Source organism: Emydura macquarii, unplaced genomic scaffold (assembly GCF_026122565.2).
Source record: "Emydura macquarii macquarii isolate MOO-44397 ecotype Brisbane River unplaced genomic scaffold, CSIRO-AGI_Emac_v2 contig_2897, whole genome shotgun sequence".
Taxonomy (NCBI): Eukaryota; Metazoa; Chordata; order Testudines; family Chelidae; genus Emydura; species Emydura macquarii.
In genome coordinates this window covers 27,845,365-27,860,036 of record NW_027133034.1, presented here as the reverse complement: position 1 = coordinate 27,860,036, position 14,672 = coordinate 27,845,365, and the positions used below count along the sequence as shown (strand labels likewise).

The following is a 14,672-nucleotide window of genomic DNA, read 5'->3' as shown; positions in this document are numbered from 1 at the left end:
TCTGCTCTACCCTCAAAGACCGTCCGGTGGGAGATCTTCCTCCCCATACTGGGGATTTCTACCGCCATTCCGGGGGACCCAATGAGGGTTTCCCCCGTGACACTGGCCCCTTCTCCCTCGGCGGAGGAGGGGGCAGAGGTGGCATAGGTAAGATCAACAAGGCTCTTGCTGCCTGAAAAGCTTCTGGTGTCGACGGCGTCAGCAGGGGCACTCTCCCACTCCCAGGAGTCAGGGGAGGCTTCCTGACCGGAGATGCAGGCATCAGAGAAGACTCGACGAGCCAGGTCCGGTGTATCTCCATACTCGACCCTGCCCATACTGACGGTGCAGGGGAGTGTCTGCGCTCCACACACTGCTTCTTCCTCTTCGGTGCCGGTGATGTTGCACGGTGCCGAGTCAAGGGTGTTGCCGGCGGTGGGCTCTGTACTGAGGTCACGCTCGGTACTGAGGTGGAGAGGGCCGGCTCGGACGTCGGGCTAAGCGCTGCCTCCATCAACAGGGTTTTCAACCAGATTTCTCAATCCTTTTGAGTCCTCGGTTTAAAAGCCCTGCAGATCTTACACATCTCTTTTCTGTGGGCTTCCCCCAAGCACTTAAGGCAGCAGTCGTGGGGGTCGCTGAGCAGGAAGACCTTTCTGCAGGAGGCACACAGCTTGAATCTCGGCGACCAGGGCATAGCCTAGCCGCTCGAAGTCCCCGCAGGGACTTGTCTTATCTCTAACTACTCTTAACAACACTTAACAACTACTTAACTAACTAAAACTAACTTAGAATAACAAACAAGTCCAAACAAGGGGAATCATACTTGCTGAGAGCAAGGCTAGTTCCAGCAACCGTCACAGGTGGAAAGAAGGAACTGAGAGGGTGTAGGGCCGGCAGCAGCTCATATACCGTGGCATGTGCGTGGGGCTCCAGGGGGTGCCAGAGCTGGCCCTATGGGATCTGCTAAGGAGAAAAAAGTTCCGGGTAACCATGCATGGAGGCATGCACACACCTACAGTGGAATGGACATGAGCAAGCACTCGAAGAAGAATTCAAATTAGCTGTATTTAAATTAGCAAATGTTTCTATTAAAGCTCCACAATTCAACTTATTTTATAGTTTGAGATATTCTTTTGTTTAAAGAATGCTATATGCACAATTATTGAAATAAAATAATTTTTAATTGCTAGGTTGACTGAACACCGTGGCCCTCAGGTGAAGGCTTGAATCCTGGTGTATATATATTGTTTTGTAATACAGATGAAGGAATCTTCTGAGGGAATAAAAAAAATGTGAAATGCTGCATGATATTGAAGTGAAATTTTTTTAAACATGGTCTGACTCTTTAGTAACATTCACAATGAATATTAAAACAAACCTCTGAAGTCCCATGTACTCCTGCCCCAAACCAGCTATTATTTACCTATTATTTGCAATGACTTTGAAGCCTTTTCAGCCCTCACTCAGCTTATTGTGTTATTTTCATATTTCCTGTCTGAACACGGCAATTATAATCCTCTTTTATCTTGTTCTGACACTTATATTAAACCCCTTAGATTTGTTATGCATATTGTTTGTTCAGCACAGTTAATTGTCTTTTAGAGGAAAATAGAATCACATTCTTTCATCCAAAACCCATTAGGCTTCCTTCGGTATAAATGGAGTTAGTCCATGTTCCTCATAAGTATTTTTTCCTTTGGATTTTTTAAATTCATTTTTTAGTAAAAGATAACTTTTGTTATTAAGCATCATAAATACAGCTTTCCATTTAAGTCTAAAAGACTTTTTGTAATGCCATCAAATTTAAAATATTTAGCTGCAATTAAAACAGTACTTACATAGACAGGATGGAGATCTACTCCATACATTTCCAGTGATTTGGCCAGTCCTAAGTAATTCAGCTCTGCCTCAGCAGGAGCCTGACCCCTGTAAACAATATAATCAATCAGAACACTGCCTCTCAAGTCAATGCTACAATAGTTGATAAAATTAATAATATTAACAAAGCTTATTGAATAGGTGGGTAATGCTTCACTGGTATTGACTAGACTTTCATACTCTCCATGGCTCTGTGCTCCTACTTACTCCAGATACAATGGGTTCCAGCTTTCACTGTATCTGCTACACACGGTTACCTTATATATCAAATATTAAATTGATGTTAACTACAGTGGCAAAACCTTTCCTTGTCCACCTGTTGCTAACTACCAAAAATATTCCTGCTGCTGTCCCAAAAATACTTCACAGCATTCTTCTTCAGGCCTAAAAAGCAAAAAAAGTCTTATTTTAAATAACTATATCACTATTAATAAATTCACAAGAGAAAGAGAAACCATTTAGGAGATGATTTCCCTATAGCAGTGCTAAAGCTCGCAGATAACGGGAGGAAGGCATCAAGGATTTCATGAGTTCAGATAAGATATTCCCTTCTCAATGAAGATTTGCCTAAAAAAAATCTGGCCCTCTGGAAACCTTAACCTTCTACTGCAAAAACTCAGTTTGGAATCTGCTGCAGGACAGTAACACAAATCAGCTGTAGGAAATCAACTCTGTTTCTATGTGCAAGTGTCACTGCAACAAGCAGTAACTTTCATTAGTTACACAGTGTAGAGAAATAATGGTGAAAAACAGAGTAAGGCTCTCCATTGTAAGGCTTGAAATAATACCTCTGCAATCTCATTACCAACTAGGATTTACTATTCTTTTGTTAGTTCCTCAGTAACATTCATATAAACTTGCTTACAAAACTCCTGTTAATACACTCCAGAATGATAAACGCCTTTTTTTGCAACTGCATCACATTGTTGACTCGTATTCAAATAGTTATCCACTATAATGCCCAGATATTTTTCAGCTGTAGAGCCTAGCCATTTTGTAGTTATGCATTTGATTTTTCCTTCTCAAGTGAATACTTTGCACTTATCTTTACTGAATTTCACCTTATTGAATACACACCAGTTCTCCAATTTGTTAAGGACGTTTTGAACGCTAATCCTATCCTTCAAAGTGTTTGGAACCCCTCCCAGCGTGATGTCATCTGGAAGTTTTATAAGCATACTCTCCACTCTACTGTCCAAGTCATCAGTGAAAATATCGAACAGTATCAGAGTCAGGATTGACCCCTATGGGACAACACTAATATGCCTTCTCAGTTTGACAGTGAACCATCGCTCACTACTTATTGAGTACAATCTTTCAACCAGTTATAGTAACCACCTTATAGTAATTTCATCTAGACCACTAGTCAAGGCTAATTTGCTTATGAGATCATCATGTATGACTGCCTTACTAAAATCAAGAGATATCACTACCTTATCCACTAGGCCAGTAACCCTATCAAAAAAGGAAATTAGATTGGTTTAGCATGATTTGTTCTTGAGAAATCCATGCTAGTTATTATTGTACTTATAACCCTATCATCATCCAGGTGCTTACAAACTGATTGTTTAATCATTTGTTCCAATATCTTTCCAGGCATCGTAATTAGGCTAATTGGTCTATAATTCCCCAGGTCCCCTTTGTTCCTCTTTTTAAAGATAAGTACTATATTTGCCCTTCTTCAGTCCTCTGGGACCTCTTCCGTCCTCCAAGAGTTCTAAGAGATTGTTACTAATGGTTCCGAGATTGCTTCAGCTAGTTCCTTAAGTACCCTAGTATAAATTTCATAAGGCCCTGACAACTTGAATTCATCTAGCTTATCTAAATATTCTTTAATCTGTTCTTTCCCTATTTTGGCTTGTGTTCCCTTCCCCTTTGCTGTTAATATTAATATTACAGGATACTATAATAAATGCTCTTTTAGAATCCACTTCAGTGTAAAGGTAAAGTAAAGGACTCCATAATCACAGTGGAGTGTATTCTGGTACATGATAATAGCATTTTGACAACAGCCTAGCAAATAACTCTTCTATCCACTTTAAATGTTTTCAGACCAACTATTTTTTGCCCTTATTAATTTCCCTCTTCTTTAACTTTAAGAAATTTGAACTACGTTAAATGGAAACAAAATCAAGGAATATAAAAGAAGGCAACTTCTTCAGTGTCATGTCACCCAAACTGACATTTACTTCAGCTTGTTTTTATCAAGCACTGTTCTCTCCATGATCACTTAGATCCCCTCTCTAATCACCATCTCCTCATTTTTAGCACTGCCCACCTGCTCCCTCATTCCCAATCTTTCCATGATTTCCAATATATCAATATCTATGACTTCTCTGCCACTCTCAGGCCCCCCTTATCTCTCCTCCATCGACTCATTCGTTGAATCCTTCCATTCCACTCTCTCCTCCAATCTTAATTCTTTTGCCCTTCTCTCCCATTGCAAGGTCTACCTTTCCAACTCTTACTCCTGGATTACCTCCAACATCTGTTTCCTCTGCTCTTGTTCTTGTGCTGCTGAATGTCTTTAGTGCAAGTCCCACAACAATCACGCTGATTCTGTTCATTACAGATTCACTCTCTTTCTTTTTTCCTACCTTTTTCTTAACCAAACAGCTCTATTTCTCCCTCATTGAATTCCACATTCACAGAAACAGCCAAGATTTCGCCACCTTTGATTTCTTCCTTAGATCTGCCCCTCCATCTCCACCCAAAATTTTGTAGATTTCTTTTTTTTTTTTTTTAATCTATATGATCCAACATGATCTCTCCTCTTATCCACCTTCAGATACCTCCTTTAGTCTCATCCTTTGCCTTGATGCCTACAAAACCCTGCCAGCTAATAATGGCCTGGCAGGTGCAAGCTAATATTACAGTTTATTACACCTACACATTGTGCAAAACTTATGTAAAAACATTCTATTAGTATCATAATAGTCCTCCATCACCACCCATTTACCCCATTTGTTTCACCCCTTTATGTGTTTTGTCTTTAAGACTGTAAGTTCTCTAAAGGCCAAACCTGTCTTTTACTTTATGTCTGCACACTGTCTAGCACAATGGGCCGAGCACAATGATTGGGAAGTCTAGGCACTACTGTATAACAAACCGGGAGGAAAGAATGCCCTTCAGTTAAAGCACTGACCAGGGACTCAGGAGACTTGGGATCAATGCCTGGTTCTGACACAGACTTCCTGTGTGACACTGGGCAAAATCACTCTCTCTGTGCCTTGGTTTCCGATCTTTAAAATGGGAATACTGGTACTTTCCTACTGCACAGAGAAGTTATAATAAGAATGTATTAGTGATATATTAATGATTATGAGACACTCCAGATAATAAGGTATTGAGGGCTACATACGTAGACAGAAATAAATAATAATAGCTACCTTCCCTAAAATGGAAAGGTTCAAGTCAAGGTGGTAACTTGCATGCACTCCAATGTCAAGGGATATTTAATTGCAGTGGAGACATTCCAGCACGGGCTGCAGCCCAAGCTCTGGGACCATCTCACCTCGCAGGGGCCTAGATGGTGGGCTCCAGCCCAAGCCCAAACATCTACACCGCAATTAAACAGCCCGGCAAGCCAGGGTCAGCTGGTATGGGCCAGTCAAAGGGTTTTTAATTACAGTGTAGACTTACCCACTGTGGTTTTATAAAGCAAGTCCTCCCAAGCTGGGTTTGCTAGAACATGGCTCCCTATACTCATTGGGAATATAAAGTTGTTGATCAGCCTTTATTTGGGCTTTGTGCACAGCTAGTTTTGTTAATAAATTCTGAATAGTTCCGCCACCAGATTTATATTTTGCATTTTTTAAAGCACTATATCTAATGTTTAGAGCAAAAGACTGAGGAAGAATCCTTGGGTTTTCTTCCTGGTTCTGCCACTAACTTCCCATAACCCCACCTAAGTGTCTACAGGTCAGATACTGAACACTATTTACTCTGCAGTTAATCCCATTGAAACTAATGAGTTTTCACATGTAGTATGCTACTACTAAACATAAATAGGTGTGGAGGAATCTGGCCCTAAATTATTAATAATCTATTTACATTATGGTGGTACCTAGAGGCTTCAACCAAAGGCTAGATCCTTTGTAGATCAGCGGTTTTTCATGCACTGTGTACTGGGCAGTAATATGAGAGGACGTCATGCTTGTAAATCTAAAAAGGCTCTTTGTAAAGAGAACTATTTAGTATTCAACCCATGAGCACACAGACTAACTTCCTATGCCTCCTCCAAACTCTTCCCTCCTGTAACCTTCCTTCAAGTTCCATGAAGGTTGCTACATGCATGACTCCATGACAGCAGCTAACAATTAGCCAAGGAGAAAGGGGGGCCATTGTATTAAGTGCTATACATTCACATATTAACAGAAGATGGGGAACTGAGGCACAGAGAGATTAAATGACTAGCCCAAAATTACACAAGAAGTCTGTGGTAAAGCTGGCAGCTGAATCCAAATTTCCTGGATCCCAGTCCAGTGCCTTAAACACAAGATACTACTTTCATCCCCCTCCATTGCAAAATTCAGAGTGGATAGTCTGGACATTTATTTGTATTTTTAGAAATGTTTTGGCTAAGAACCCCCCAAAGAATCATATATATTCTAGCTATATTTCTAATCAGTTCTGAATATAGACACTCTCCCAGTATTATCTCTATTTTAGATTTCTGAGCATAACAGGATGCTTCATGTCACCAGCAGATTCTGCATGCATACCTTCATTATGGTAGGATAAAAATATGTGACAATTTATCAGTCCCTTCTTCACTTCTACTTAGCACCTGTTGCACGATTTCACATGCATAGTAACAAAACTGAATTCTTACATCAGAGTTTTGTGTATCCGTTCTATTGCATCTTCCAATTCTTCCTTCTGGTCTGGAACAAATCGGTATTCTGACACATAACCCGCAGTGTGCTTATATGGGTCATAGTCTCCCAGCTCAGCTATGGTGCACAAGAAAAAAAAATTGTCACAAGTTTTAAACATTTTCACATTATCCAAAAGATGTGCTGTCTAACCAATCTGCATGTGCCATTGCACCTTTTCCCAAGTAACTCTGGGAACTCACCACACAGTCGATAAAAGAAAACTATTTTTTTCTTATTGGAGACGAAAAATGCAAGATAATGTTTTGCCTTTATTTTAGTTTATGAATAAAGCAATGTAGACCAAACCACACAAGACTGGAGAATCAGTTTCATTAGTAACATATTTTTTAGACATAAGCTTTCGAGAGACTTCAGCTCTCTTCTTCAGATGCAGAAGAGAGCTGAAGTCTCTCGAAAGCTTATGCCTGCAAATATTAAATTTGTTAGTCTTTAAAGTGCCACAGAACTCTCGTTGTTTTTGCTGTATACAGACTAACACGGCTACCGTTCTGGAAATATTTTTTAGAGGAATGGATAGTTCAAGGGCTAGGAAATATGATATGAAGTTTGTCACCTCTGCAGAACTGGATCTAATTTAGTTTAGGTCAGTAATAATTGCAACAATATGCTACTTTGTGGCGTATGTGAAAGGAATTGATGTGCTGAGTCCAGTTCTTAGAAGATGTGTGTCCATATAATAAAAACAAACATTAAAATGGGGCACTGACTGGTACCCTTGTTAGGAGGTTTAGCAGAGAAATCAAGTACTGAATGAGAATGGAACCATAACTATTCTGTCAGGCCTAGATGTAGTCCCTTGAGAAGAAAGCTGAAGTATCTATGGGTAAACAGAAGACTTCAATCTCCAGTTAATTTCAGTACATTTCTTGAACACTAAAATTCACTTTAAAAATCAAAATAATTTATTTAAAAGTAATATGAGGACTTTATTTTAAAATGTAATCAATGATTATGCATTTTAATATAATTGTTTTTGGAGTGTCCTGGAATTTGCATATACACGCAAAAGTGACATGATATGAAGTGGCAAACTATTTGTCCGAAGAGTCACAATCATATTTTATATGCTTGCAAACAGCTATATATTAAATGTATATCTTAATCAGGGCCTGATTCTACAATTCTAATATACATTGGGTAACATTTATGTGAGTAACCCCACTGAAGTTAATGAGACCATTTGTGTAAGTGCTACCTAACCTGAGTAAAGGCAGTACCATTAGGCCCTCAATGAGGCAAGGGCTCTTCAGAAGCCCAGCTTTATTGGAGGTTCCCATCCAATTCCCACTGAAGCTCTGGACATTTCTATGCCTCTTCAACACACCGTGATATCAGTACCATAAAACATAATAAAAAATCCCATAAAATATCAGATCATTTTTGCTTTGTTTTGGCATGGGTTTTTTAATCTTTTAATCTTGACTCCAAAACAAGAAATTGATCTGATCAGTAGAGATACTGGACTTTCCCTACCTACCACTCCAACCCCAGCATCTACCCCACAAAAAACTCAATAATAAAACAGTGACCCTCCTGCCTGAAACAGTATCAACAACCGGAATAAAGATTTGGCCTTCATTGTGCCCTTTAACAGAGAAAAAATCAGGCTGCAGAATAGAGCAGGTGTATCTCTGTGTGCTGGGAGGTCTACAAAATGTATAATAGCACTTTATGTCGTCACCCATCTAATGTTTCATACTCAGCTAAGCGTATGGATGGGATTCCTGTGCTAGTGCTTCTGACTAATAAGTTCAGTATTTCACACGCACATTATGCATTATGTGTGGGTCTCTACTTACATATTTTTTGTCAAATTCAGCCCTGATGTAAGAGGGCATAACTCCTAATGAAGACAAAGGAATATATGCCTGCTTCTGCCAGAGCTGAATTTAGTCCTTTATAACTACTGTGTGCCTGCTCTTAGATCTCCTATCCCGAATGAACTTTTCTAATTATTTCTTTGTGGCATTTAAAAGAACGAAATATAGGTCATTGAGATTAGTATCCTATAAAACAATCTTTGACTGAAGCTGCAGCTTCCCACAGTTTAGCCACTATACCCATAACTGAGAAATAAGAGTATATTCTTGTTCCTATTTCTCATAATCTGTTTGAAAATGATGCAATCACTGCAAAACAATATATCTGACCAATATATACTGCAATATTTCACAGTCAAGACACAACTGTCATTAAAGTGAAAAGCCTATCACAAACAGCCTTCTGGATTGGGTCATATCACCTTCCGCAGTTGGTGAAACATCAGTGAAAAAAATCAGACTGTGACATGCTTTAACTTTCCTGAGAGGCAGATCATATGCCATGAAAGTCTCTAATCTCCTTTTGCATTCTATAAATTATTTCATTCTGTTATGATCTCTCAAATACATTGTTTTAAAACAGAAATTAAACGAAGAATATTTTCAGCTTGTATTAGTAGCTGTTATTGAATCATACTTGAATTATTGATAAAGTGGATAAATTTCACTTAGTACCTGCCACAGATGAAAACTGTAAATTACGATTTTTCTATGCATAGTTCCCAATATCATAAATCCACATATCCCGACTGCCAGTTTTTGCATTTGCAAATTTGATTTTAGCTCAAAGATGAGCAAAATCTTACTTCTTTCTTACTTTCTATTCATGTGAAGTAATTCATGTTTGCTTTATCCAATCTGTGGGATACACTTGCACTCGTGAAATCTGCTTCTGTTAAGCTAGGTGCTGACAAGTGCATGCCAATAAGTAAATATAGAATTAAAACTTTATGCTTCAGGTCAAAACACATCCCCCCTTCATTATCTTCAAGTATTGGTATTTGACATAATGTGGTTTTTGCAGGACTGAATTATTCTGGATGATCAACAGGTTTGTGTGGAGGCTGCTGACAGCCTTTCAGAGCTACACACTGTTTGATGAAATAGAAAATATGTTATAAATAATATTAGGCTGTAGACATACCCTGACTTGTAATGTCATCAAGCACTAACAAACAGTTCTCTCTATGGATAGCCTCAATAACTAAACTATCAATAACTGTCAGATATTTCAGAAGAGAGCCCACAGTATCTTCATTTAAAATGCATGTAATAGGGTTTTATATAATCTGTACTGTCGTCTCACCCATTTATAATTCTCCTGTTAGTCACTGTAATTTAATTTTTTAAAAACTAACGTAGAAAGCATTAGATCAAAGTCTCCATTTACAGTCAACATTTAGAACAAATCATAACATTAATGAAATAAATGAGTGATCTGTTGCTCAGAAGAACTCACACTGAATTGCATATGCTCCTAGCTGAGCTGCAATGTTAATGGGACAGGGCATGCGACCTTGCAAAACATCTTGCTTCACCTGCAAAAAAAATTGATACCTAAAACAGAGAGAAAATGAAGTTGTAAGTTCAATATTAAGGATTCTGGTGTTCTGGGTAATTTTTTACTGCCTTTAGGTTTATTTTAAAAAAAAATAAGCTCTGTAGCTCATCTTAAAGTGACATGGTTGACTCAAAAACCACATTTGCATCTTCTACAACATTTTTTTTTACTATTAATGCTCAAGTAGCATCTACAGTTATCATCATTGAAAGACTGGAGGAGGAAAAACCTCTAGTTTTCTAGTTTATTTTGTGCATTTGACAGCACATTGTGATAGTCACATTCCCTAGAAAGAGGCAGTTTCCCTAGTTTGCGTGGGATTTTCAGCCAGCAGCAGTCAGCCAAACAGGAATATATTACTGTAAACCCACTCAAGGGACAAATTTTGATCTTGCTAGTGAAGCAGAGCAAGGGGGACATGGGGCATAAGGCACCCGCTTACTCTCTTGTGTGGGCCTGTAACATGGTCTACAAACCCCATACTGAACACAGACAGAGGGGGTAGGAGAGTCTCTCCTGTTTACAAGTAAGCAGCTTGATCACAACCCCGCGGCAGCTGCCAGAGCTGCCAATCATGGAGGCAGGCATCCACAACTGCAACCAGTAAAGGAAACAGGGCCTGCTATAAAGGGGAGAGTGCAGAGAAGGCAAAGGAGGCAAAAGGGGATAACAAGGTGGCGACAACCCTGCACCAGGCTGCCTCCAAGAAAACAACCAGGAGACTGAAAGAGACAATGCACCCAAAAAGTGAAGGGCTGACAGGCTTAATTGAGGGTGAGGGTCCAAGAGCTAATGTGACTAATAGCAAACTAAGGAGGGTCAGTCAGGAGAAGCTGAGGCACCTCGAGAGACCACCCCAAGAGGCAGTGACAGGGCTACATGTACAAAGGCAGCAAATGGGGGAGGAAAAGCAGACACACCACGGGGCCACTATAGCCCATTCCTCCATATGCAGGTGGGCAGAAGGAGATGGGGCCATGGCTCTGCCTCCCAGTGTACCAACCAGTCGGGTTATATAACTGTGTTAGTGCAGGGTACTTCCACCTCACAGCAGGGGGAAACAAGAAAATAGATTGTGACTTTCCATCTGCTTTTAGATCTGACCCACAACTGAGCCCAAAATTAAAGAGGAGTCAGGGGCAAGGATAGTGTCTGAATCGACTTTTAAGAATATTTTTAAATTGATGAAAATTTAAGCCATGTCCCTTTAAGCTCTGATATGGCCCCATATTCACAAAAAACTTCCTTAATCACAACTGCACACATCAAGTACGTGTAGGGTAAACTGTTCACACAGGCAGGTATAAACTAAATGAGAGTATATGAGACCCCTCTTTTTAGCACATGAACACTGAACTCCTAGTGAAGCAATATGAACAAAAGAGAGAATAAGAGGAATATTAGGTAACAAAACAAGCCATCTAGTTAGGGTGACCAGATGTCCCAATTGTATAGGGATTGTCCCAATATTTTTCTTATATAGGTGCCTATTAGCCCTCACCCCCGTCCCAATTTTTCACACTTGCTAGCTGGTCACCTTACATCTAGTTTAGTTTTGCAGATACTTTAGTTCATTAAAAGGAAATATTGTTAAGTACTATTTATACCAAAAAGATATACGTCATACCATATCACACCATACTAAAAGAATATCAATGAGTTCTTACAAGAACAGTTTTTAAAAGATTTTTCTGTTATATAGGCACAAATCGGTCATACTTACATACTGAACTTCCCTTATTCAGGATCTTATTTATTTTACAGAGCCAAATAATTGTTATACATTATTATTAAGTTTATTTTGTATTTATTATAGCATTATAAGTATTATTAGTAAGTATTGTAAATACTTGGTTCTTTCGATGGTGTTCATAGTAAATTATTCAAATATTTTTGTTTTCGGGCAATCCAGAAACTGCAGATTACATGGCAATTAATGTTTGCATTACTTTATTAAACTCAAATAAAAATTACCAGTACTCAAGGACCTTTCAGCACTATTTAATTTGGCTGATGGCCCCACGGACACCGTGAGCATTCCAGGTTATACAGTTGTGCCATTTGTACCCTATTTCAACAGGTTCGTCCATCCAGAAAAAAACAAACATTGAGCTGTCCAAGCCACTCTCCTTCCCAGGGCCAAGTGCCTTATATAATGAGAAGGCTCACTGCATTAGTAACAGGAAACACAGTGTGCATGCTCATTATTGCTCCTTAGTGTTCTAATTAGCAGGCAGTCTCTTTGGATGAATTTGATGACAGAGAAGAAATGTAAAGGTGTTGTGGCACTCACAACATCTCTCTTGGGCGACAGCTTTGAAATGAAGTTCACTTCCAATACATATCTCCTCCCCTTGTATTTCTTCAGTTCTCCAGTGCAGAATTCCAGCAGTTGTACAAGACTAAGTATGACCTTTCTACGTGTAGCCTGCTTCACAGCCAGTGTCCACAGCTTGACTGGACATAGATATTTTCAGCTACTTATAGTTCTTTGGCATTTCCCTAGTAATTACAGAAGTGCAGGGTTTCCCCTGAGTTCTGAAAAGTGCAGCCCCAGCATCCTAATGTTAACATTCTCTTAATACATATCTATCTTCACTGTTAGCGTAATCTAAAGTACGACAAAAACAATTTAATCTGCTTTTTTAAATAAGTCTATTTAACCCCATTTTTTAGAAACATATTGGCTTTGTTGGTTTGCCTCCATCCTTCACTTTAAAATTTTAACTACTTGGCTCTATATAAAGTATAAAATACATAAATTTAACACTGCCTATTATTGCCAGCATAAGATACTATTTAAGTATTTACAAAGGTGATAAGACTGAGGAAATAGATCTGATAATATATGGGACAGATCATCAGAAAAAAGTTATTTAAAACTAGAAATCATCTTCTGCATAAAAGGGCAATTAGGACTAAATATTCTAAAGTATCTGGGCAATAAATATTCATTCTTTTGCTACACTGAAAAGCTAATGTGGATGGAAAAATAATACATTTTGAATAATTATTTAGATAATAAACTAATACAATATGGGCATAAACATTCAAATTAAAAGCTGTCAAATAAGTGTATATGCATCTAAACCACCCTTTCAGGCACAAAAATGCTGATTTGAACACAAAATGCAGAACTGGGGGCCTTATCTTAATTGTCCTTATTTGTGTATTTTCACTGTGGATTTGAGGAAGAAGTAGCTTTTGTTTGTTTGTTTTTTAAAAACACAATTTTCAGGTAGAAGCACCAGTTCTCCCTCCTGCGAAGTGATGAATGCCCCTAACACCCATTGAAGTCAATGAAAGTTGGCAGCACTTCACTCCTTTCAGAATCTAGTCCAAACTTGTATCTTGAGTGCTCGCTGTATGCTCTGCCAAATTGGTCATGCATAGATAATGGTGCCTAAACATTGCTTGAGCAAACACATCCAGGAGACCATTTCATTCATAACAACCATTTCAGCATCTACTTTTGCCCACAGACCACATCAATTTTTGGTGTAAAGAGATTATAAATTTGATAGATTTTTACTATTCAAGAATAGAAATCACATAATGTGACAGAAGTATTAATATGAGATAAAATAGACTCCATACAACTGTACACAAAAAAAGAAAAGTCAGTGACCTATATTCCACAAAGAAATATAGATAACAGTGGCAAAACGCTGGAATTACATACCTAAATTTGAAAACTATCACAGTAAAGAAAAGAAAATAGCTTTAATGCATTCTAGATAGGCGGTTGTGATTCTGGCATAAGTATTTTTTCTGAAAATGTGTCTATTTCCTACAGTGTTTAAGGTAAGAGCGCACAGAGATAAAGACTCAAATAGTTTGATGACATTTGATCATGCAGCTTCTAAGCTGTATATTGTTGAAGATTGTAATTACAAGCTTAACACTCCTCTACGTCCCCTCCCCACCTATTTTTTAAAAGCACAAATTTTGTGTGAGCAAACATATTGCACACACAAAATACAGACTCACTAAAAATGTACTATGCATGCCAAAATGTTTTTCACAATTTTATGCACCTAATAAGCAGTGCAAATTATTAACTGACTTTGTTATAAGCAAAATTAATGCATTTTTTTTAAATTTAGCCCTTAATTGTCACTTCACAGATATGAATCCAACCTGCCTCCAGAGTAGTAATCACAGCAGGTTCTGTTGCCGAAGTTCTCTTCCCAGGGCCATCTTTTTTCCCCTGTGAGCAGGGTTGAAAGTGGTTCTGGAAAAGTACAGGAAAACTATATCAAACTTTCGGGGCAGATGGGGCATTACACTGCAACTAATGTGTGCTTTTTCACTGAACAGAGTCATAATATTTTTATATTGAACTAGGAAAAATTAAATCTTGTCAAACTGGGAGTTTTTAAAGCAATGCCAATATGGTAGAAACATTCTTATCATAGTAATACAGGAAAAATATATTTGCTTATTTTTCACCATTTACCACCTCAGGTTAGGAAATGAAAATGTATATGTGTATTGTAATCCAGTTTGACATATCATGTTCCACTTGAG

At 38.5% G+C, this 14,672-nt stretch overlaps 1 protein-coding gene across 1 annotated transcript in view; it reads right to left on the bottom strand.

The window, feature by feature from the left end:
• Window positions 1-14,672, bottom strand: part of EPB41L4A (erythrocyte membrane protein band 4.1 like 4A) — a 209,401-nt gene that overhangs the window by 104,858 nt on the left and 89,871 nt on the right. The window contains exons 6-8 of the mRNA XM_067568812.1: window positions 10,041-10,138; window positions 6,695-6,815; window positions 1,821-1,908 (exon numbers count right to left, since the gene is read on the bottom strand). Of these exons, the coding sequence (XP_067424913.1) occupies window positions 1,821-1,908; window positions 6,695-6,815; window positions 10,041-10,138 (307 nt within the window). The remainder of the gene's footprint in view (window positions 1-1,820; window positions 1,909-6,694; window positions 6,816-10,040; window positions 10,139-14,672) is intronic.